This window comes from Polyodon spathula, chromosome 1 (assembly GCF_017654505.1).
Source record: "Polyodon spathula isolate WHYD16114869_AA chromosome 1, ASM1765450v1, whole genome shotgun sequence".
Lineage (NCBI taxonomy): Eukaryota > Metazoa > Chordata > Actinopteri > Acipenseriformes > Polyodontidae > Polyodon > Polyodon spathula.
In genome coordinates, this window is record NC_054534.1 from 83,331,732 (window position 1) to 83,355,601 (window position 23,870).

At 37.2% G+C, this 23,870-nt stretch overlaps 1 protein-coding gene across 3 annotated transcripts in view; it reads right to left on the reverse strand.

Annotated features, from left to right (window-relative positions):
- Positions 1 to 23,055, reverse strand: part of LOC121323396 (ubiquitin-like modifier-activating enzyme 6) — a 35,520-nt gene extending 12,465 nt beyond the window's left edge. For 2 of the 3 annotated variants that reach the window (XM_041264453.1, XM_041264444.1), the window contains exons 1-19: positions 22,969 to 23,055; positions 21,906 to 21,978; positions 15,806 to 15,900; positions 15,463 to 15,491; positions 14,733 to 14,827; positions 13,003 to 13,114; positions 11,875 to 11,955; positions 10,742 to 10,864; positions 10,004 to 10,127; positions 9,161 to 9,264; positions 6,918 to 6,980; positions 6,354 to 6,430; positions 4,497 to 4,563; positions 4,017 to 4,160; positions 3,775 to 3,842; positions 2,889 to 2,967; positions 2,709 to 2,789; positions 2,163 to 2,240; positions 398 to 579 (exon numbers count right to left, since the gene is read on the reverse strand). In XM_041264453.1, coding sequence (XP_041120387.1) covers positions 398 to 579; positions 2,163 to 2,240; positions 2,709 to 2,789; positions 2,889 to 2,967; positions 3,775 to 3,842; positions 4,017 to 4,160; positions 4,497 to 4,563; positions 6,354 to 6,430; positions 6,918 to 6,980; positions 9,161 to 9,264; positions 10,004 to 10,127; positions 10,742 to 10,864; positions 11,875 to 11,955; positions 13,003 to 13,114; positions 14,733 to 14,827; positions 15,463 to 15,491; positions 15,806 to 15,900; positions 21,906 to 21,946 — 1,643 coding nt within the window. In that variant the 5' untranslated portion in view covers positions 21,947 to 21,978; positions 22,969 to 23,055. The remainder of the gene's footprint in view (positions 1 to 397; positions 580 to 2,162; positions 2,241 to 2,708; positions 2,790 to 2,888; positions 2,968 to 3,774; positions 3,843 to 4,016; positions 4,161 to 4,496; positions 4,564 to 6,353; positions 6,431 to 6,917; positions 6,981 to 9,160; positions 9,265 to 10,003; positions 10,128 to 10,741; positions 10,865 to 11,874; positions 11,956 to 13,002; positions 13,115 to 14,732; positions 14,828 to 15,462; positions 15,492 to 15,805; positions 15,901 to 21,905; positions 21,979 to 22,968) is intronic. The other variant, XM_041264461.1, reaches the window with a different exon arrangement.
- Positions 23,056 to 23,870: the final 815 nt, after the last annotated feature.

Genomic DNA, 23,870 nt, shown 5'->3' on the forward strand with positions numbered 1-23,870 from the left:
TTTTATATATTTAATTTTAGCAAATGGACATCTGTTAATATGGGGCACAACACATTATTTTAAAATAAAACACAGTGCATGGTGGGATACTACTGTATTAATTTACACTGTTCACTGCGCTGCTCGGAACTGTAGCCAAACTATTAGACTAAACATGAAACGATACTTCAGTGTGGATGCAATGAGCTAGATTAATTAGAAGGGTTTCGAGTACAGTTCTCGAGATTGGTTATAAAGTGTGGACAGGCCCTAAGTTAAATAAAACTGTTTTTAAATGGTTTTGCACTTCCTTGATCATCTCCCCACCCCTGTCATGGCATCTTTACATCCATTATTGTTTTTGAACATACATGTAATGCATGAGTTTCTTTTTAAATACTAGATTATGTTTTAGTACCTGTCAATATATCGCCGGGCTTCTACATTATCAAGTGCTGTTACAACGACATCCAGTCTGGTGTAAAACTCGTCATTATAAATATTTTCAGTGGCTGGACACACTTTATTAAGGTGGGCATCAATCTTTATCTGTGGGTTGATTTCCAAGGTTGCAGCCGCAGCTGTACAACTTTTTGGTTTCTGTTAAAATACAGAAAGAAACATGGGTGTGGTTTTCACAAATAAAACTGCAAAAGCAAATGTTCTCATTCATTAGCAAACCATACGCTGCTCATTGAATCTGTATTGCTGCAAACAAATATTCCACTGCATCAGGTAAAAATACAGTAGCAAATACTTCAACAAAGATGTACCAAAAGACAAAATTAGTGAATCGTCTAAACCAGGGGTTTCTTTCTTGGCTTACGCCCCCTCCCCCCCCCCCGTGACATTAGGCATCCTGATTCCACTGCAGTATAAAATGCTGTTCTTCCAGTGTTGTGTTGTTACAATCCTCACCCCTTTGCTGTGTAACAGTACAACATGTTAGTATGGACAAGGGAAATTAATATTAGAAAAACATACAACACAGTTGTGTCAAAGTAGTAAGTGTTGCATTCAAAATAACCTGCATCTAACACACTGTTCATGTAAACACATTGCTCAGGGTCATTTGGGAGAGAATACTTCCATGGTCCCCCAGAAACCATCTTCAGGACCCCAGTTAGGTAACCACTACATAGACAAAAATATTACGTAAAGCAGAAAAAGGGCACATAGACTGTGACTAAACTTTCCAAAATATTACCTTTTACACTTTGGAGTCATAATGTCTGGCATTTTTTATTTTTTTACAAGTGTAAGTGCAAAAGCACATTTTCAAATAGGAATTTTAACAGTATAAAACTGCTTCTAGATGCAACTAAGCTGTTTATTACTACTATATCATTTAAAATGTTTTATTCCTTTCATAACATTTGCTTTGCATTCATTGCCAAATTGGGCCTATAGTTTCCATTTACTAAAACAGCAGCAGTTTCAATATGTGGCACAGCAGGGTAACTCACTAGCATTTTACGATTTCAAAGATTTGAATGCGCCTCAAGTCAAAAGTTAGAGTTAGGTGGTCTTAACTTAGCCTTCAGGTGACATTAGCTATTCCTGTGACCTATTGTACCCAGTACAAATATCCCTTACCTTTCAAATGCATTAAAATTTAGAAGCACCAAAAAATTATGTTTATAAAATTGCTAAAAATCACCTAATACCTCAAGTAACTTTATTAAAGTATTCTGTATGATATGGCAACAAAATAGCACTTGACATTGTTCTTTTTTACAACAAAAAATTATACTATCAAAAAAAACCACCTCTAGTAAAAACACGGAATTCAGGCAGTAGATCAGTAAATAGCTTCTTTAGGTTTTTAACATGAAATCTCCTGTTTCAGAAAGCACACGGTCAAATCATGATTTCTGCCAATGAAACATTTATAAACTCATTTATATCACAATGATGATGATTTAGTAAATCTCCTTGATCCATCTATAATGGTTATAATTAGGGTCAATGTTTTCATATGCAGAAAATACCCCCCATACTTAAAATCACCATTTTTTTTGTTTTGTTTTGTTACAATGAGATGTGCTGTGCTCAAAAAAGCCTCTCACATTATTCATGTGACTGTTGGCTCATTCACTAGACAGGTGCTATGAAAACATAAGACACATTTTGCAGTAATGAGTGTTGCTACTTCTTCACCTACTCTAAGACATTACAATTACCTGTATATGATGAGGTCTGAAAAGAAATTGCCTGTTCAAGTTAGACTTTTCAATTAAATCTGGATCTGTAACAGCAATCTGAAAAAAATAACAAAAAAAACCCCAAGATATTAATAAATACAATAGACAAAAATGTGATAAATATATTGACAAACATGCACATCAGTGACACTTATCCCTTATCACTTGTCCAAGCAGACAGACAGTTTCCACTATTGAACAAACTATAAAATGACAGAAAGACAACTTGACAAACAAAAATACTCTGTATACCCAGAGATTTTATAGATTATATCACTAGTGCTAAAGAAGATCCTTCGCAAGCAAGATGTTTACAATAACTTATAAACGTGTCACTTATTCTTCAATTCACATTAACAAAGAATGAAAGTGTGGGTTTCTAAGCAAATCTGTATAACAAAATTCGATTTGCTAGAATAAATTATGCCCATGCAACAAATAATGAGACACCAGTATGAGCCAACAGACAAATAGAAGGGATGCATAAATCATCTTGAATGACTGAACAGAACAGGAAACTCCTACCGTTCCTGAGCTGCTGCCAAGACCAACACCAAGAAGTGCAAAATTCTTCAGCATTTCACAGCCAATCGCACCACATCCAACCTGAATTAAAAATGAAATAACATAATGAGCTAGAATACCTGTTTAAGTGTTTAAGTGTTTAAGTGTTTAAGGACCCCCCCCCCAAAAAAAAACACTTACTATGAACACTTTCAGCTGGTGTAGTTTTTGGCACATGGTTTCCCCTATGCAGGCACGTAGGGCATCGTATCTATCTCCTCTGAATAGAAAAAAGACAGACATAAAATAAATCACTCAGACAAATACATTTGCAACAGATATTGGAAAACTTACTGGTGTGGACAGTTTGCTTCAATCAAGTACAGGGTTTCTGCAGTTCACAACACTGACCATGAAAGTCATTATTGGACATAACATTTTATTTGTCCTATATTGCTCAAACATTGCAATATACAGTTAAGGTACATTCTCTATAGGTATTAGTAAAGCTTACCTGATATTCATTAGCATTAGGGTTGTAAATTCATTATTTAAATTGTATCGTAATAGAAAATATACTGTTTCTATTGGAATGATTTAAATGAAGAACAAGTGTGTTTTATAGTTGGTATGAACACATACTATGCCAATCTTATTTCATTTTTGCCATTTGACAAAACAGCCCATCATATTGCATCATGTAAAAAAGGAAAACATCTGATTTAAAACATGATTTTAAAACAAAAAAATAATAATTGCCTGTCCTGGACTGCAGCTGTCTCTGCAGGAAAATGCTAATAATGTAAGGGAAGCTGAGTTAGTGTGTGTTTTTGGGAATGCAAGTGTCCACAGGCTCTAAACTGCATTTTCGAGTTTGTGCGATCCCTTCCTCCATGCTGACCTATTAAGAGAGACCATTCAAATACTATAAACATATGAAAAAGTATTTTTTAAAAAGGGTCTTTGGGCTCAATAACTAAATTCTTCCAGGTTAATAAATTAATGCATAATAAATATTAAATAACCAAAGGAAATATAAGCACAATTAATGTCAAATGTTATTTTTTCATCAAATTAGACATGTTACCTTGGGAAGAACTCTTCACATGTGGTTGTCTCGAGGGCCTTCACTACTTCTAGTGCATCAAAATAGAACTAATGCGAAGGAAAAAAGGGTTACACAAATGCACCGCGCAAACAGCACTGCTCTAAACCACAGATTATTATTACAATATAATATACAAGATCAAATAAGCACATTGTAATTGGAAACCCAAGTTAACTTCCCACACATCTGCAAATAAATAATGGTAAACTGGAAACACCTACCCACTGCTGTAACGGAGCAAATTTGCCTGTTAGTGCTTTCAAGACTTCTTGACTTGCAATTCCACCTACTGCAGCAGCAAGAGGGGGCAAAGAGCCTCTCGCTGTCCTGGACACCCATTTCACAAGGTCTTCGTTAACATCGGCCTGAGAAACACACAAAAAAATGAACTATTACAGTTTGTTCTTTGTTTTATTCTATTTAGGATGAATATGTAGAGATAAACCCAGTGTTGCTCATGTCACTAAATTTATTAGAATGGCAAAACCATCATTACACATCTCCCAAAGAAAACTAGGCAGGTTAATTCAAACTGTCACAGCTGGTTTTACAAGGCTCGATTTGCACTAATCTTGGAATATGTTACCTTAGAAAAAAATGCTATTCTGTAAACGAGAAATTGAAAAATATTATGTAAAGGCATGGTCCTATGGGAGAACTAAAGAGATTCCCAAAGGTAAGAGTAAGACAGCATTACTCACTTTGTTTACCAGAGTTGTATTGACTTCTTCTGTCAGCTTTAATAATAGCTCTGCATCTTGAAGACACCTATAAAACAAAAACAACATTATTATATGTTACTCCTATTTAACATTTATAATCATTGGGCATTTTGCCGTTAGAAAAATCTGTCCATCAAACTATAGTAATTTCCGATTTGTTGGAGGACTGGTAATAGCGGTTTAGTTAATGGGATCAGCCAAAGACCGTAAAGACAAGGGATACCAACACAACAAACCTATTAAAACCTCCTAATAACAGCCTCATTAACAATTGGACTGGACTTTCATGTCTCGACAGAGCACTAAAGGCATGTTTACACTGAAACAATTTGCCGTGACTGTGGCGGCACTGATGCGGTGTCACTTTACGTGTAAATGGGAAATGCCGGTAAAATGCAGCCACACTTTATTCCGCCACTTAACCATTTCTCGAGGTGGTTCAGTGCAGGTACTGAAGCGCATTACCTTCAGTGTAAACTACAATGCCGTCACAGCCACCGCATCTTGCATTCAAGGTGGATTTTTTGCCAATTAAACGCAATTTCCTGTTCCGTCACATGTTGACTGAAGTAATAAATCCAACAAAATGGCAAGTGACCCAGGCAGTAATTGGTCCGGAAAAGAAGTAAGGGATGCACTTTCGCTGTCAGCTGTCGTCGTCAGCATTTTTACAAAAAAAAGTGTTATCCTCCTTAAAGTAGTACTGTAGTTTGTAACAGAAGTACTAATGTTCTCTTCAGTGCATCACAAGGACGACTGAATCAGACGATTGTGCAGGAGAATTTACTACAAACATTTAAAACGGTAAGCCGACAAATTGCGGACACTGAACTGGCAATATTGTTGTGTGTAAAAGGTGAATTTAGAAAACGAAATGCGGCATCAGTGCAGACACTGACCCTGCATTTTCTGTGCGAATACAGCTTATGACTGTTAATACAGGTCTTACAGTAATTGCAGAGCTCTTGTTTATCATTTCATACAAATAGAACTAGGAAGGATCAGCTGTGCTGGCGAGTGTGCAAGTCACAGTTATGTTAAAGACATCAATCACAGCAGCAGCTACAGCAGTAGAGTGGCTCTGAAGCCTTGTGTTTAATCTCCATGGTAAAGATTCAACTGCAGGCAGCTAAATGTGAGGATTAATCTAAAGGCCACGTTTATTAAAGGCCAGCACTTTGGAAGAGTCTGGATTAACAAACCGCTATAATGAACGTGGTTATGTAAAACCTTTCGTAACAAAAGAAAAACACAGAAGGGAAGCAATCATGAGTTTCTGTCAAGACTTTTGTCAATAAAGGAATATAATCTTACTCCACATACAACAATTATTTAGACAGTAAGTTTTCAATGCAATTGTTTTACACATCATATTTTGGTTGGGATAAATTGTGTAAACAACGTATCTTCTCTAAAGATGTAGCCTCCATATTACTATATTTTTATTGCCAATTACATGTACAGGTTTACCCCTGAATCTTGCCTTACAAATATAGCTTGACAGATTATTCAAATTACACTATTCAGTTTACCAAGTACTAAACGTCCTTTGGGTTAGGTTTGCTACATCATACCTAAATCAAAAACATTATTTGCATCAATGTGTAAATTATATTTTATTATTATTATTAACAATTATCTTCATTGACCAAACGACTTAAGAAACTTTGAAACTGTTTGCACAACTTAATCTAAATCTACAATATACTGTACAATGTACAGTAAACGCCTGAATAGTTTTTGGTGCAACTGCATATCTGAAGTGGTTTTCATATACAAGGCTTGTTGACTTCATGACATTTAGAGAGTTAAATCACAATCCAGGGGATCAGTTACCCGATGCCTGGCATGCGCTGGTGCTGCTCTTGAAACATGTCCATAGCTAACAAGGCTGCATGAATCTGTAGAGGGGCCTGTTTGAGGCAAAAAAAAGATGAATAAAAACATATATTCAGTTAGTTTTCCCTGAAACCACAACGCTCATAAGTTCTTTATTGCACATGTAAAAATCTAAGGGTATTATGTGTGCATACAGACAGGTTGGGGAACTCTCAATAGCCTGAGGTAAAGAATGATGCAACCAACTTTTATCACAGTTGGATAAGCACTGCTTGAGCTATATGTGTATATTTAAGTGCTTCCACAACTGGCTATCCCTGACATTTGTGATGTCATAAAGGTGTCTGCCAAATAAATAAATATGCATGGATAATTATGTTTGAGCCAATTTACAGCTATTGATAAAATGTCACAAGTAACAGAATGAACATGACATAACCCTTGAGAGTGTCTTAAAGGAACAATATCAGCAAATACAGAACTTTCTACAGTAGATGTCTTGTCTATGACTTACTTACTGAACTTAATTTAGGACAATAAAAGGATGTTAAAACATCTTACCTCAGGCTTGCTGAAATCTACTATAAGGCAACTTGGGTCAGAAAGCTGCTTCTCCATTTTTTCCTGAAATGTTAAAAAATATATAGTTGAGTAACTTTTCTCATAAAAAGGCAAATCCTTCCCATTACATTACTACTGAATTATTCTCAGACATCCCTTTACAAAAGCTCAACAGAACTAAAATGACTAAACAGTGAACAAAAAACAAAGGCCGCATTTCCGCACAGCTTAGAAAGTCGTCACTCTCTCTCTAGTCATTATTTATGTGATTTAGCAGCACATATCACGCACACTCCACACGCATCTAAAACATTGAACAACTTTAAGGGATGGGTAAATCGTCTTCACACTAAAAAGCCATACAATTGAACAAAAACGGCATGGAAACATGTCTGGAAGTCGTACATTATGCTTATGAGACTTCAGCACTCAAAATCCTGCTTTTGACGTAAACTTAATCAACTTTCTACTATACATAAAGGCCATACCACCAAGCAATCCTTTGCAATACATAACTAAATAAAATAACAAAGCCCACTGCACAATGATATTTTTGTTCATCCTTGTATTAAATTAGCATAGCTGGGAGTTCGTTGCCAGTGGCTTTATTATGGCTGCGGGCTCTCGACACCACCAGGCTTGAGCGTCCACCTACTGTTGAAGTAAAATCTCTTAAACCTAACTCATTGAGGAAGATTTGTTTTAGAAGAATGAAAACATGAAAAAGAAAAAAAAAATGTTGTTCAACGAATTTGTTCAAAAAAACATTAGCTTGCAGTAAGACATAATGCAATTGGAAAGTCCACCGTCCCTGTGGAATTCTGATTCAGGTATTTATTATTATTATTATTAGTAGTAGTAGTAGTGAGCAGGTTCATCCCCTATGAGAAGGGCATCGTGTGGGTACTGTCAATTCAGCACTTGTTATATAGTAGTACATTAGTATTATTATAAGAATATTATGTAGTGGGAAATGTGGGTGAGTGGGGTAGCCTACCATTATTTACAACATCTGCTGTACTAAGCATTCTGACGGTCATTTTTATATAATTGACCTAAAGTGCTGGTATTTAGCTGAAACTACAGTTCTGCAGGAAAAGGTGTGTATATATTATATAGATAGGCTATGTGTATACTAGGTTTATAATAAATATATATGTACAGTCAAAACATTTTTAGCCAAAAATACAAGTATAGTACACAGCGCTCTCTTATGGAATGTTGTTTTTATTGTTGTTATTATTATTATTATTATTATATTATTATTGTTATGTCTGGGTTTTGCGTTTTTTTGTTGTCTTTGATTTTTTTTGGTGGCCAAATAAGGCAGTCTAAAAATTTTGTGGAAACCCAGTTTAAGTAAGCTGTATAATATCAGTAAAAGGCCAAACTGGAACTCAGACACAAACATTTAAATATACTCTCCCATATTTTAATATTAATTAGGTTATTTGCATTTGGAATGAGAACGGCTAAAAGAAAACTCCATGGAAACACACACAACCCAAAAGTACAACTAAAATAGAGTGAGAAAAAGGTGAGACTTATTTTTATTTTTCCATGGAAACTGCCCCAAAGATTCCCCTGAAACATAATGTAAGAGGAATGGCATGAAGTAAAATAGGTATCTATCTATACATAATACAATTGGTGTAAAACTGTACAATGTCTACCAAAAACCAGGAGTCACATGACCTCTAGATCAGCGTTCAATATTATTAGAAATAATGCATTTGGCATGCAAGGTTTATATGAAGTTCCTGCTTTTAATGGTTTTAGATATACAAAGCACAGTGGTGGCTTCAAAAAATTACCAACAGGGTTAGATTTTCTTGCATGACACCTATAAAATCAGAGAATACTTTCGAATCATAGAATAGCTCTGTACAGAGTATGACACCAATATCTCAGTATGTCTATCATCTGGAAACCAAAAGGTCACAAGGCCAGAGTATGGCAACTCAAAGTGAAGGATCCAATTTTCATAATACTACAATAAGTCAGCAGTGACTGTAGCTGCAGTGACAGGTTGACAAAAAAATTAAGTCTGCCCTCATAGGGATGCCTAATTAGGTTGATACATCTGGGGCTGCCTTATCCTCAGAATGATTATTTTTAGTGTACAGCATATTGTACAGTGGCTAAGGACATTATTGGTGACATTCTTCATTTATGTCATTAAATACCAAAACTTTGAATGTGTGTTTGCATTGATTTATCACAAAAGTAGCTGATATACTTACAAAGCAGAAAGTCTTGGGGGATTTTATCTGAACAATGATTCCTCCATGGGTGTATGCTTCCAAGTGTGATGTATCCCCAATACTGAAGGTATAGGGTGACAGTGCTGGAATAAACAAATACATCGACTTAAACTTGAATACATACGACTTAACCAACTGTACTACATATTCAAGTGTTTAATCACAATTATAAACTAACTGTCTACAAATGTATATGTAACTAGAAAGTGGCCTTTTTTAACAACCATCCCTGAATAATGTCTATAAAGTAGAAGTGCTGTACGTTTGAAATAATTGTTAACAGTTTCTGAAATAAACAGGGGGTTAAAACAAATATGGCCACAATAAATATGAGGATGACAGAGAGAATTATAGACGACAGGTGTGACACCCATTGCTTATGATTTTCCCAAACTGAAACCAATGTTTGCATAAACCGTGGTGACAATGGCCACATTTGTACCAGTAAATGTAATAAATAAAAAGGTTTCATGCCTATCATACATTATTGTATTATTTCTAAAATGCACTGTGTCCAATTGTATAATACATTGGTATGAGTGATGCAAATAACACTGTATTGAGCTTCTGTACACGTCAATGTGATGAATATCTCACAATCACAACAATTTGTAAGGTATGAGTTTTGGAAGAAGCTTCTGGAAAAGTGTCAGACATGCACAAATCATCCCACCTCTTAACTACCAAATCTTTTTTTCAACCAGAAACGAGGCTGATGGGCTGATCGATATGGGAATGTTTATAACGTCCTATAAAGCAGTACTTCTTTTTAATTGTAAAAAGGACCCGAGCACACAAACAAATATGGAAATATTTTCCTACCTGTTATTTGGCGAGTAGTTCCATTTAATTTGGACATCCCGTTGACTTCCCGAAAGGTGACAAGCTGTCCTGACTGAAGTCCATGATTGCTATTGTCCATGCAGGTTACCACACCAGGGTTTGACTGCAGAACAACATTAGCCCGTGTTAATGCATTTCAAATGCATTCATTAACTAGACATGGTTAACTAGGTTTTTTTTTTTTTTTTTTTTTTTTTCCTTCAAAAACAGCAATGGCAGCAGTGAAAGAATGTTTGGTAACCACTATTGGAGGAAAAAAATAATATGAATATGGATATGTGGAAAAAGTGGTTGTACATTGTAAGACGTATATTGAATTACTCAACGTCAACAACTTCTGAAATATGGCGGTCACTTTTATGGAGCATTGCCAATAATAAAAGGTTTAAAGAGTGTTCTAGAACACAGACGTGTACCAAACTTAAAGACGGTACCTCCAAGTAACTTGTCTCTCATGTATATGGTTAAAGCTTAACTAAGTAAACCAATTTTTATCACAAATAGTTTTACATAGAGGACTGTTAATACAAATGTGTTGAAACTCTAAAGTGAGACGTATGCACTGTGAGAAATAAATACATACATACATACATACATAAATAAAGAAAAACACACACACACACACATCCAGATCAACTGTAAAGCCGATATTTAAGATGGAAAGTTGCTTCTAATGTTCTATAGCGAAATTGAATAATGTTATTTTCCTGTTTTTACCTGTGTTATACTCTGCACAAAGATTTCTTTAGGTTCTTCTCCGGTGGGATCAGAGACTTCAAACTGTTCTCCAAAATCACAGAACACACGAGAGCAAATCCCGTATACATCAGTGCTGATGAACTGTAAAGTACAAAGCACAGTACAGCAATTCAACTTCAAGAATAAATAGCTTCAAAACTTTTCATTTAGCCTGCTATGCCACAAAGGGTTCTATTCATACTTTTTCAAAAATCTGTACTGTTGGATTTATTTCATTTTTTAAATAACCTGCAAGTTGCAGCTTTGTGAAGAAGGCCAATAGCACCCTTTTATAATGTTCGCAATTATTCCAAGTAGTTCCAAGTTCTGCTCCAATATTAGGATTTTGTGCTAAATGTTAGTTGAATATGGACTTTGGACTTCTAAGTGACAGACAAAAAGAATCTGTTTACATCCTCTGATGTTCAGCAATGAGGCTGTCGTTTTAACAGGAGAAACATGGAATTCCACAACGACCACTTTACAACATCTTGGTACGGTATGGGAAACTATTTTGTGCAATGTACCCTAGTATTGTATGAACAAGCTGTAAAGTGTACTGTAATTAGATCTTTGTGGATGCTAAAGCAACAGATTATAGTTGATTACGCCTGGAAGACCAATCACGTCATTATGGCATGTCTAACGGCCAGCACATGTATTTGATACATATTTAAATGAGCCATAAGACAGTTACCTCTATCTCCATCGCACCTGACAAAAAACAAAACAAACCAAAATCTATACATGTTTGTACAACCAGGAGGAAAAAGAAAACTGAACCAAATGATTTCATCAGCTATAATTACAAATAATATGCTGATGTGATAAGCACCAGCAACTCTCATTGGAAATTCAATCAATATATAAAAAGAGATGACATATTGGAAAATAGTGTCCATCAGAACACTACAAACAAGTCTGGTCCCCAAATAGACTATATAAAAGGACAGCTTATCTTGGATTTAGTATAAATATATAATTAGAGCAGGGTTAAAAATTGCAACAATTGATGAAAAAGATAACACCCTTTTAATTTCCTCAACAGCAAATTATTCTACCGATAACTAAACCTTTTAATGTATACTTTGGTTTCAAAGCCTAAACCTTACCTTAATTGGAGGCTGTTGTGAATGGCAAAATTCATTAATCTTCTTTTGGAGAGAAAGCCTGGTTTCAGTTAGGATCACGCACTGGTAATTACATTAAAAAAATGGTTAGCACAGAAGGTAAGGTAAAAAAAAAAAAAACAAAGGTTTTTTTTTTTTAACCATATTTCATTCAATATTTTTGGGTGAAAATATGTATATCTTTGCTTCAGAAAGGAATGATTTACACGCCATTTTTAGCCGTGTACTTCCTACAGCATGAGGAATGGGCACGACATATGCAAGCTATGTCGATAATGGATAGAGAATTCGTAGTCTCTAAACTGCATTTAAACCACACCACTGATTCTATCCATGTAACAATTTAAAAGTAGATTCATTACATTGATAGGCATGGACTACGTAGGTATTTTAATATAAAGTGAAGGAACAATACATTGGGCTAAAACGTTGTCTAATAGGAAAAATAAATAACTTGTATGTACATGCACACCAACATACCATACAATCAATGGGACATAAACATTGTAAACAAAAAGTAATTAAATACAAAAACTAAAATATACGTGTGTCTAATGACATTGGGGATTTAAATATTGTCGTTTTGACTGTTGTATAAAAGTAGGATTTACAATGTTATTCCACGAAGACAAAATGGAAATTACTTCCAAAATTACAAATAACCTGAGGTAATTGCATATTGGGCTGCTAAAGTAATAAAGCATGAGTGCAATTTTGTTACAAAACATTTTATTTAATTTGAAGACACTGGTGCAAAATCTGACAGTTATCAAGTTCAGTCTTATCACACTGTCTGTCAGACAGACATTGGGGGGGTGGTGTGGGGGGGGGGTGGGGGGTGGTGGGGGGGGTGGGGGGGGGGCATTAGTTTGAATAAGGACCCTAAAAATAATTATTGTTGAACAAAAGATTTCCTGAATTTTCAGGCAACCCCCTGGCACAACCTCTGCTGGCTCTGTCCGCATAAATTTTCATTTTTTTCTGTTCTAGTAAAGTTTATGACTGGTTTATGGCTGGTAAGAGCAGTTACTGATACTCCTTCAACCAACCATCACAATTACAGTGGCGTACAAAGGTGGAAGGGCCATTTACACAAGTACATCAACTTACCTGATACTGCTTTAAGAACGACAGATCAGCTGTTGTGTCAATGGGTGCAGTTGACATGTTGACTTGGACATATGGATTTAACTCAGCAATGCGAGGATAAACAGTTTCCACTCTATAGATAGGATTTTAAAAGGTATAATATATTATTGAAAGACATCAATTAAGCTAGATTTATTTACTAGATGATTTTTATTTCAGGGATATTGGGTGGTGAGCTTTGTACAAGCCAATAATACCATGTACTGTACTGTAGAAGTAAATGAGAGGCATTGGTCAAGCCAGTGTTGGGTTATACAGTGGCTATCAAAAGCATTCACCCCCCTTGGACTTTTCCACATTTTATTGTGTTACACCATGGAATCAAAATGGATTTAATTAGGAGTTTTTGCCACTGATCAACACAAAAAAAGTCCATAATGTCAAAGTGAAAAATAAAAATCAATTAACTGTTCTAAATTAATTACAAATACAAAACAGAAAAGAACTGACTGCATAAGTATTCACCCCCTTGAGTCAATATTTGGTAGAGGCACCTTTGGCAGCAATTACTGCCATGAGTTTAATTGGATAAGTCTCCACCAGCTTTGCACATCTGGACACTGCAATTTTTGACCGTTCTTTGCAAAATTGCTCAAGCTCCGTTAAGTTGGATGGGGGCCTCTGGTGAACAGCAATTTTCAACTCTTCATTTTCTGTTTTATATTTGTAATTAATTTAGAACAATTTGTAGATTTTATTTTTCACTTTGACATTATGGCCTTTTTTTGTGTTGATCAGTGGCAAAAACTCCTAATTAAATCCATTTTGATTCCATGTTGTAACACAATAAAATGTGAAAAAGTCCAAGGGGGGTAAATACTTTTTAGAGCCACTGTACGTTCACAGTACAGTATCCACCACTTACTTCGTCCAGGCTTATAGCGGTTAGCCATTTATATCAGACAAACAGCGTCTGCCATTTGCCATTCTAACTGATTCACTTAAAAAAAAAGACATAGTTTATACCGTGTTAAGCACGCCGTATGTTTCAGGAAAACTCTGAAATCAGCTGTTTTCACCTTGTTACCTTGCCAGTCACATAGATTTCAATAAAAAAGGCAGCACTTTATTGTAGTAAGAACTTGACAGATCGATCAATCAGCTGGTTGTACCTCTATACTTAATTTTTACTACATTCATAGGATTTAATAAAAAAAAATGTATTAGTGTAATGCATGTCTTAATAAAGCTTTTTAACCGCATACACAAGTGTTTGTTTTGATTTCTGAACTGGTGGTTGGGGGACATTTTGAATGTCAGATTATTGTGTGGGAGTTTATACCATCCATCACTTACTGCGGGTGAATCACTTTAACACAAAACACGCCCGTTCTAAGCGGTGGTGACTGTACATATATTCTCTATACACATGTACTGTGCAATTCAACTCTATTATATGCACCTATACTGGTACCAGCATATGGATCAAACATCCTCAGAAACCCTCTCCTTTAATTTAAGAAACACTCCAGCCTGCCTGCTCTGTGCTCAAAATGAATTCCAGAGCAGCTTACCCTGAAGTCCCTGTGAAGTCTTACATTTGTGCAGCAATGTCCCTAATTATTATTATTAAACAGGGACCAGGTCCTAAAGCACTTTTAATTATACATTAACCTGTAATGACATTGCACTTACGGAGTACCCCTGCAGTTGAGTAGATATTTATATGGCTCTGTAAAAGTGAAGATTACCTTTTCCTCTGGTTCAGAACATCATCTTCACGAATAAAAAAGTTAACTCCGAGATCCCAGGTTTCACATTTCTTTGTATCGTGAACAGTCAATGCCTACAATTGGGACATAAACATATAAGCAAGTGAAACTGGAGTCCAAAAACAAAGATGAACTGGTCTAAAATAAGAGACTTCTTACTGTATGTCTAATGTAAGACAAATGGCAGGTTGGTCCTACTTTTATTATTTAGTGTATTAAGCAGTGGTGTTATTGTGAGTGAATTTCAGTTAATTAAGTCTACACCTAGTTTCATGTAGGGCAGTTTGGAAAAGTTTGTTTGATCACTTTCATTGAGCTGTCCAATCTGCACCTATGGGAGCTGGACTCTTTCAATCTGGTAATTGTGATGTGGCTGTCTCAGTGTCTTTCAAAGATCAGACTCAGATACACTCAGTTTATGCCTTCACCCCTTATGGTCTAGGCCATCAACTGCAATCATCCAACACTGCCAACAGGCCATTCCCAAGATGGTGTAAAGACTTTTGGTAGCAGGGCCTTCAGTTGTCATATCTCTTTACTACTGAACTCAGAACCTGGTATTCTCTGCAGAGACCGTTAACATTTTTAAAGCCAGTCTAAAAATAATTTTCCACTACTGTAAACCTCTGGCTTTCTGAATATGCTTTTATGTGCACGTATCCCAGTGCTTGCAGTTGGAGCTTCAGGCAAAGTGAAATGGTTTTCATACCTTTACTCCTGCAAGTACAATATTCTTCGCTGTAAAAACAAAACAATTCATACACAGTTAATATATATTTCTTAAATATAGGAGTGGTCTCTCCCTCAATGTTAAGTTGACTAAAATCGAAAAATACATAGAGATTTTAAATTGTATTTATTTGTATCTATGTACACCTGTACCATTTAGAAACTCAAAAATGAATGAATAACAAAATGAATGAATGTAGTATAACAGCATATGTATAACATGCCCACCTGCAAAAAATCATTTACAAATTGTCATGATTGTTCAGCATACATTAAAGTTCTTCCCTTTTACTCATTCTATTTGATCATACTATATAACTTACCCATCTCTACACCTAGCCCTCCCATCCCACTGAGAAACACATGAGACTGTGCCATCTGCTGCATTGCGCTATCACCCAGTACATAGCGTTGACGGCTATAAAAAAGAGCAGGCATTTCAATGTTAATTACCTTAAACTGAAGCTCAGCAAAAAAAAACAAAAAACAAAAAAAAAACAGGTTTTCACATAAAATCTTCACTGTTTTTATCATTTATTTTACAATAAACTAAAAACACATTGCTATTTCCTGGTTCTGTCTATTTTGCATCCTTGTTTTATGGCTGTAATAGTCAGAGCAGATGCTGAATATGGATGCAAGCACCTGTACACCTGTTTGTGCATTTGTGAATGGAACACTTGCGAAAGGTGAAGGACAATGGCACTGGCTAGAGGTGCCAAAAGCACTGCAAGCACACCTCAATCCTGACCTGAACTACCCCTGTCATTCAGCATGGGCCTCTCTCAAGCAGACTTCTATTGTCCTGAATTATGTGGTGCTTTTGTGACATTGATTAATGTCTACTGGGGGGAAGCCTGAGCCAGATTTGAAACCAGAAAAAAGTTGAGCCATTTATTTTAAAACCAATTTTGTAAAGATAAAATAGACAGAGAGCAACAGTAACTGGTAAGTTTATTAGCGTAGTCTCCGCATATAGGAACACCTCCTAAAAGAACACTTTGCCTAAGAGAACACATTTGTAGTGAAACAGATTTGGCACCGCTAGCAATTCATTCACAACTAATACAATACTGTTTTGTAACCTGGAAACTCACCATCATCACCAAATATAAATTCAAATGGCTTATTCAATCTTTTCAAATGTGACTTGTCATTGCGAGAGTGTCTTGAGGCACACTGACTAGTTTATTCAATCTTTCCAGAACCGCTGTCATATCACTGCCTCGTTTTGTATTCTGATTTCCATGAGTGCACCTCATTGCTACAGAATGTCAGGTAAACAAACGGGGTACAGCAGCAAATAGTGATTGCTAGGATGCAGTTAAGAGCAAATGGCATTGCGGTAATGTCAGGCCAGAAGGCGGAACAAAAACACATATACATACCCACCCCCCCCACCCCCCCCAAAACCTTGTGTAACGCACACATGGCCCCAAGGGCCACCTCCCCCCTCAGTCTCAATGTCCTGGAAGAGGGGTCTGGAATAATCCATGGGGGTGGCCATGGTGGGAGGGCCTTCTCCCCCCAATACTTCGTGGCTGCTACCTCTTTTGGGGCTTTAGCCACTGTTTTTCCTGCCGCGAACGTGCGGCTGGAGGAGCTGGTCTCCTGACCTAACCCCCATTCTTCATGGCCAGCAGCTCCCCTTTGTGGGCCTATGACCACCGTACTTCCTACTGCGAAAGTGCGGCTGGGGGAGCTGGTCTCCTGGTCTCCAGGCAGCCCCAGGCGATGAGGAGCAACAGGCAGCCCCAAGTGACGCAGACGTGGCATCCTTGGGCGGTGCGAGTCCGGCATCCTTGGGCGGTGCGAGTCCGGCATCCTTGGGCGGTCCCTCGGGAGGCGACGGTGGCAGAGGACCCTCGGTAGGTGACGGCGGCAACGGACCCTCGGGAGGTGATGGCTGCAGCGGACCCTTGGGAGGCAACGGTGGGAGGAGAGCCAGGCCTATCTGTGGTGCTGGGGTTGGCCCTCTTCACAGCTACTGCAGCCGGGCGGTTTTCCTACATGCTCCCCTTAGGACCTATGCAGGGGCTGTTGAGGTCTGACAGCATCCTGCTCTGGTCCCTCCAATGCTGAAGGGAGAGGCAGCTCCTGCTTCTCTCCCTCTAGCGGGGGTGGAGACAGAGACAGCTCCTGCTCCTCTTCTCCAGGTGGAGATGGTGGAGACAGAGGCAGCTCCTGCTGCTCTTCTCCTGGTGGTGGAGACAGAGGCAGTTCCTGCTCCTCCCTTTCTGGCGGCGAAGGCGGCAGGGGTCTTCTCCTTCTGGCGGCGAAGGCAGCAGGGGCTCCTCCCCTTCTGGCAGCGACGGCGGTAGGGGCCCCTTCCCCTCTGGCTGCATTGGGGAAAACAGCAGGCATGCTCCCTCTGCTGGTGGAAGTGGGAGCGGCACGTAGTCCTCCCATGGGGTGAAGGCGGAACCAGCAGGTATTCTCCCTCTGCTGGTGGAGGTGGGAGTGACAAGCAGTCCTCCCATGGTGGTAGAGGTGGAAACAGCAGGTATTCTCCCTCTGCTGGTGGGAGGTCCTCACAGTCCCAGCACTGTCCAGAAGGGTGTCGTGTGGAACCACCGTTACCACCTCCCTCTGCTGGTGGAGTGGAGCCACCAGTCTCCCCACAGAGGTGGCGGTGGAAAACCACCAGTTATTCTCCCTCTGCCAGCACACCACCAGTGGGTTTCCCCAGAGGTGGCGGTGGAACCAGCAGGTATTCTCCCTCTGCTGTAGGAGGTGGAAGCTGCACACTGAAATCCCCTTGCTTTGGGTGACCATTTCATTGAAATTGACAAGATTTACATTTTCAATTAAAAATTAAATTTTTGAATGCAATTCACTTATGATTATCAGCTTATATAAGTACACGTATCATATAATGAAATATTACGTGTTTATAGTATCCTCCAGAATTGATTATTGTAATTACTGTAATGCGTTATTTTCTGGCATCCCAAAATGTTTATTGTCATGTTTGCAACTGGTTCAGAATTTTTAAAGCAAGACTAAAAACATATTTATTTGAGCTGGTATTTTTATAATGTATGTATCTATATATTTGTTTTAGTTTTTTTATTTTTATTTGATTGTATGTTTGTTTGTATTATATATATATATATATATATATATATATATATATATATATATATATATATATATATATATATAATATATCGATATATATACACATTATTATCTATATATAGATATATATACACACATACACACACACACACACACACACACACACACAGTACTGTGCAAAAGTTTTAGGCAGGTGTGAAAAAATACTGTAAAGTAAGAATGCTTTCAAAAATAGACATGTTAATAGATTATATTTATCAATTAACTAAATGCAAAGTGAGTGAAAAGAAGAAAAATCTAAATCAAATCCATAGTTGGTGTGACCACCCTTTGCCTTCGAAACAGCATCAATTCTTCTAGGTACACTTGCACAAAGTCAGGGTTTTGTATGCATATAGTCAGGTGTATGATTAAACAATTATACCAAACAGGTAGGTTGAAACACTAGCATTAATTGAAACAGAAACAGCTGTGTAGGAGGAATAAAACTGGGTGAGGAACAGCCAAACTCAGCTAACAAGGTGAGGTTGCTGAAGACAGTTTACTGTCAAAAGTCATACACCATGGCAAGACTGAGCACAGCAACAAGACACCAAGGTAGTTATACTGCATCAGCAAGGTCTCTCCCAGGCAGAAATTTCAAGGCAGACAGGGGTTTCCAGGTGTGCTGTCCAAGCTCTTTTGAAGAAGCACAAAGTAACGGGCAACATTGAGGACTGCAGATGCAGTGGTTGGCCAAGGAAACTTACTGCAGCAGATGAAAGACACATCATGCTTACTTCCCTTCGCAATCGGAAGATGTCCAGCAATGCCATCAGCTCAGAATTGGCAGAAACCAGTGGGACCCTGGTACACCCATCTACTGTCCGGAGAAGTCTGGTCAGAAGTGGCCTTCATGGAAGACTTGCGGCCAAAAAGCCATACCTCCAACGTGGAAACAAGGCCAAGCGACTCAACTATGCACGAAAACACAGGAATTGGGGTGCAGAAAAATGGCAGCACGTGCTCTGGACTGAGTCAAAATTTGAAATATTTGGCTGTAGCAGAAGGCAGTTTGTTCACCGAAGGGCTGGAGAGTGGTACACGAATGAGTGTCTGCAGGCAACAGTGAAGCATGGTGGAGGTTCCTTGCAGGTTTGGAGCTGCATTTCTGCAAATGGAGTTGGGGATTTGGTCAGAATTAATGGTCTCCTCAATGCTGAGAAGTACAGGCAGATACTTATCCATCATGCAATACCATCAGGGAGGCATCTGATTGGCCCCAAATTTATTCTGCAGCATGACAATGACCCCAAACATACAGCGAAAGTCATTAAGAACTTCAGCGTAAAGAAGAACAAGGAGTCCTGGAAGTGATGGTATGGCCCCCACAGAGCCCTGATCTCAATCATCGAGTCTGTCTGGGATTACATGAAGAGAGAGAAGCAACTGAGGCTGCCTAAATCCACAGAAGAACTGTGGTTAGTTCTCCAAGATGTTTGGGCCAACCTACCTGCCGAGTTCCTTCAAAAACTGTGTGCAAGTGTACCTAGAAGAATTGATGCTGTTTTGAAGGCAAAGGGTGGTCACACCAAATATGGATTTGATTTAGATTTTTCTTCTGTTCACTCACTTTGCATTTAGTTAATTGATAAATATAATCTATTAACATGTCTATTTTTGAAAGCATTCTTACTTTACAGCATTTTTTCACACCCGCCTAAAACTTTTGCACAGTACTGTGTGTGTGTGTGTGTGTGTGTGTATGTGTGTAATATATATATATATATATATATATATATATATATATATATATATATATATATATATATATATATACACACAGTACCAGTCAAAAATTTGAGTACACCTGCTTGAAACCAGGTTTTTCATGATTATCTATGCTTTTAACTGTATAAATTTGTCTATAGGCATATACTAGTCTTTCAGCATCAGATGTAGAGATTACAGGTCTAAGTTTTGTAATATTTTTCAAATGAAAAATACGATTTTGTAATCTTTTTGATATGTTTCTTAAATAAAAGAGTAGGTCGAAGATCATACCTAAATTTCTTATTTCTAGTACAGGTTCAGAAGGTAATCGGATTAAATCCAGGCCAAATGGTTCAGGCTTATTTAGCTGGTTTGATGAACCCACTAACAAAACCTCAGTCTTTTCTGCGTTAAGAAATTTTGAGACATCCAGTCCTTAATGTCAGTAAGGCAAGATACTATATTGGTCTCAAAAATGGCATCACCAGGTTTTAGAGACAAATACAGCTGGGTGCCATCTGCATAACAATGGAAATTTATTCCATGTTTGCTTATAATATCACCCAGAGGGAGTATATAAATGGAGAATAATAAAGGACCTTAAAAAGCCACGTGGCGCACCACAAACTAATTCAGACAATGCAGATTGTTCATTCCCAAATAAAACAAATTGAGACCTATCAGAAAAATAAGACTTGAACCAGGATGCCAAGTGCCTCTGAAAACTTTAAAAGTGTGTATCACTTTATTTATAAGTACTGGCACATTAACCTAAAAAATAACAGCAAAATGATCTGAAATGTTAAGAACTGTAATTTTAAAGTCCATAGCGTTTAGGCCTGAAAAATTACTAAATCCAACGTGTGTCCATAATTATGAGTAGGACCTGTAATATGCTGGAAAGTCTAAAGAGTCAAGTAAATTAAAAAAAATGTGTTGAGTACTTGTCTGATTCGATATCTACATGAATGTTAGAATCACCCAACAGAAGAATTCTGTCACAGTTGGAAGGTAGGAAAGATAAAATAAATTACCAAATTCAGACAAAAATGAAGCATTTGGCTTTGGTGCACGATATAAATTACCAATGTACACAACATATCCTTGTTTGTACGCTTTAAACTGGCTACCACAACTAAATACATAGTGCTTCACTAGATATAGCATTATTACATCTACAAAAGTGGAATCCAGTATTGACACATTTTGAGCTACACTTCCAAATTAAATTGTGTAAACATTCAGTAATAGATTCACTTTAAAGGATTGAAAATGCATAATTGTACAACTTTGTTTGCTATGAATGACTGAACAGGTTGCCTACATTTGTACTCAATATAATCCCTTACGGTACACAAAGAATTGAGCGGTTGTTCAAACAGTTTCTTCTTAAACTGCATTTAAGAGTGATCACAAGGAAAATGACCACATGCAACTTGTCAGTAAGTTTTAAAACCTGTTTCGAGCACCTTGTTGCAAAAATAAGACAGTTAACAGAATTTTATTTGTGGGACTCATATGTTCATTGTACCTGAAAGGGTTGATGCAATTTTCTGTCATAAATCCAATTACCCTAAGCTGGAATCTTACCTGTACAATGTATCATCAATTTCCATAGAATCTGCAGCCATAGTTTGGTATGCTGTTTTCCTTCAATGCAATTCTTCAAAATGATTACAACAAAATAAAACAGAAAAAAATCAAGATTAATATAATATTACTGTACAAACAAAAAATCAAACAAAAATCATACAGGAACAGTTGTCCCTTCTTTCAATGTGTCTTGTTAAAACTGCATATATTGCAGAAATCCGTGATTTTAGAGAATAGGTGGTAAAGTAGTGCATTGAAGTCTGTTATCCAAAATGGTGAAAATACAGTCACTGCATTTGAAAAACCTTGTGAAACTGCAGTAATTTGCGCAAGCATGCATAAGAAAGCACCAGCCAATCAACTAATTTCTCAGACTTTATGTATTACAGAGCCAAAGTATACCAAATCAATGATGTGTGCAATAATGTGTCTTACAACCAGTTACTACTAGCCACAAAAATTGCGTCTTACAACCAGTTACTTCTAGCCACAAAAATTGTGTCTTACAACCAGTTACTACTAGCCAGCTGCCACTGTTAGAATTTTCTTCAAGGTTGGCTCATTTCATAATTTAAAAAGATAATTAATAGTAATAAGTATTTACATTTGTCACAAAACCACGTCTATCACCGCCGGCAAACTGAAGAAGCGCCGAAGAAAACACATTCAACTGTGTTTTTTTTAAAAGAATGTCTTAATTGAATATTGCACTGTAGTACTGTATCCCGTTTAAACATACCGCAATGCTGCTTGTAATTTGTGAGTATGGATCACGGTGGTTTTAAGTTACGGGGGCTTCTCTAATATCTCTCGTATCTGTTTTACCCTTTGCTTTTTTTCTGAATGCCAAATGTATTATTATTATTATTATTATTATTATTATTTTATGTTTTAATACATTTGCAGACTGCTTACTCACTCATCCCCGGGCCTCTACCATTTAAGTACTAACTTACTCTGTTGACATACATAGCCTATCGTTTCACCTCTGAAAACCACAGGCTCACTCTGGGTTTAACAATTAATGTAAAAGTATTAAATGTGCAAAAATGAGATTTACCTGTCAGTGTTGGAGATTACAGTCAGTGAATGAATGACTGGAGATCACAATTAATTCCGGTTTACAAGTGGGTCTGATCACGTGAACACTCTGAGCCCATGTGATCACATCAGACTTGCAGGAGATGCTCAGAGCAGGAGCCACGGATGCAAGGAGAACAGAATTACAGCATGTGCCCCGGCTTGATGTTTCATTCGTTTCTGAGGATATATTTCTGTGAGCGTCTTTCATAACACAAATGCGAGTCAAACTGACAGTTCAACAGGTTTGGTATTATCAACACATTACGGTAACATTAAAAAGATTATGTCCAATAATCAAGTAATTTTCTAATAAAATATTTAATTTAGTTTTTCCTTTTGTTCACTCTACTGTAAAATAAACCAGACCTTGTCGCATGTTTGAAGTTGTGTGCCCAGAATCACAGTAATTACATCTTGGTGAAATAATCCTAATGTTTTATCTTTAAATTAAGCTCGTGCACCAGAAGGTTACTATTAACCTATCTCCCTGCAACACTCTGCCCCTAGTGGATGTAAGAAATGCCAGATTTGTTTTATTTTTTTTTCACTGTGCCGTTATTTACTACCCATAAAGAGTAGACGTTATTTACTACCCATAAAGAGTAGACGTATTGCAGGGGCAGGTTAATGGTCTGAACCAGCTGTACATAAGGATAAGACATGTTTGAGAGCCATATGGGTGTTGTTAAGAAATCACCAGGATGTGATGGCTACAACAAAAAATTATGTTTAGTGTACCGTAGCTAAACAAGAAAAAGAATACATTTGGTTAAAATGACTGTCATATTTCCTACCCATATTAAATTGTTTTTTAAAGTGATTATCGGCTAGCTAACAAAATAATTTGATAACTATTAAATGTTGTGTACTTCTGCTCAT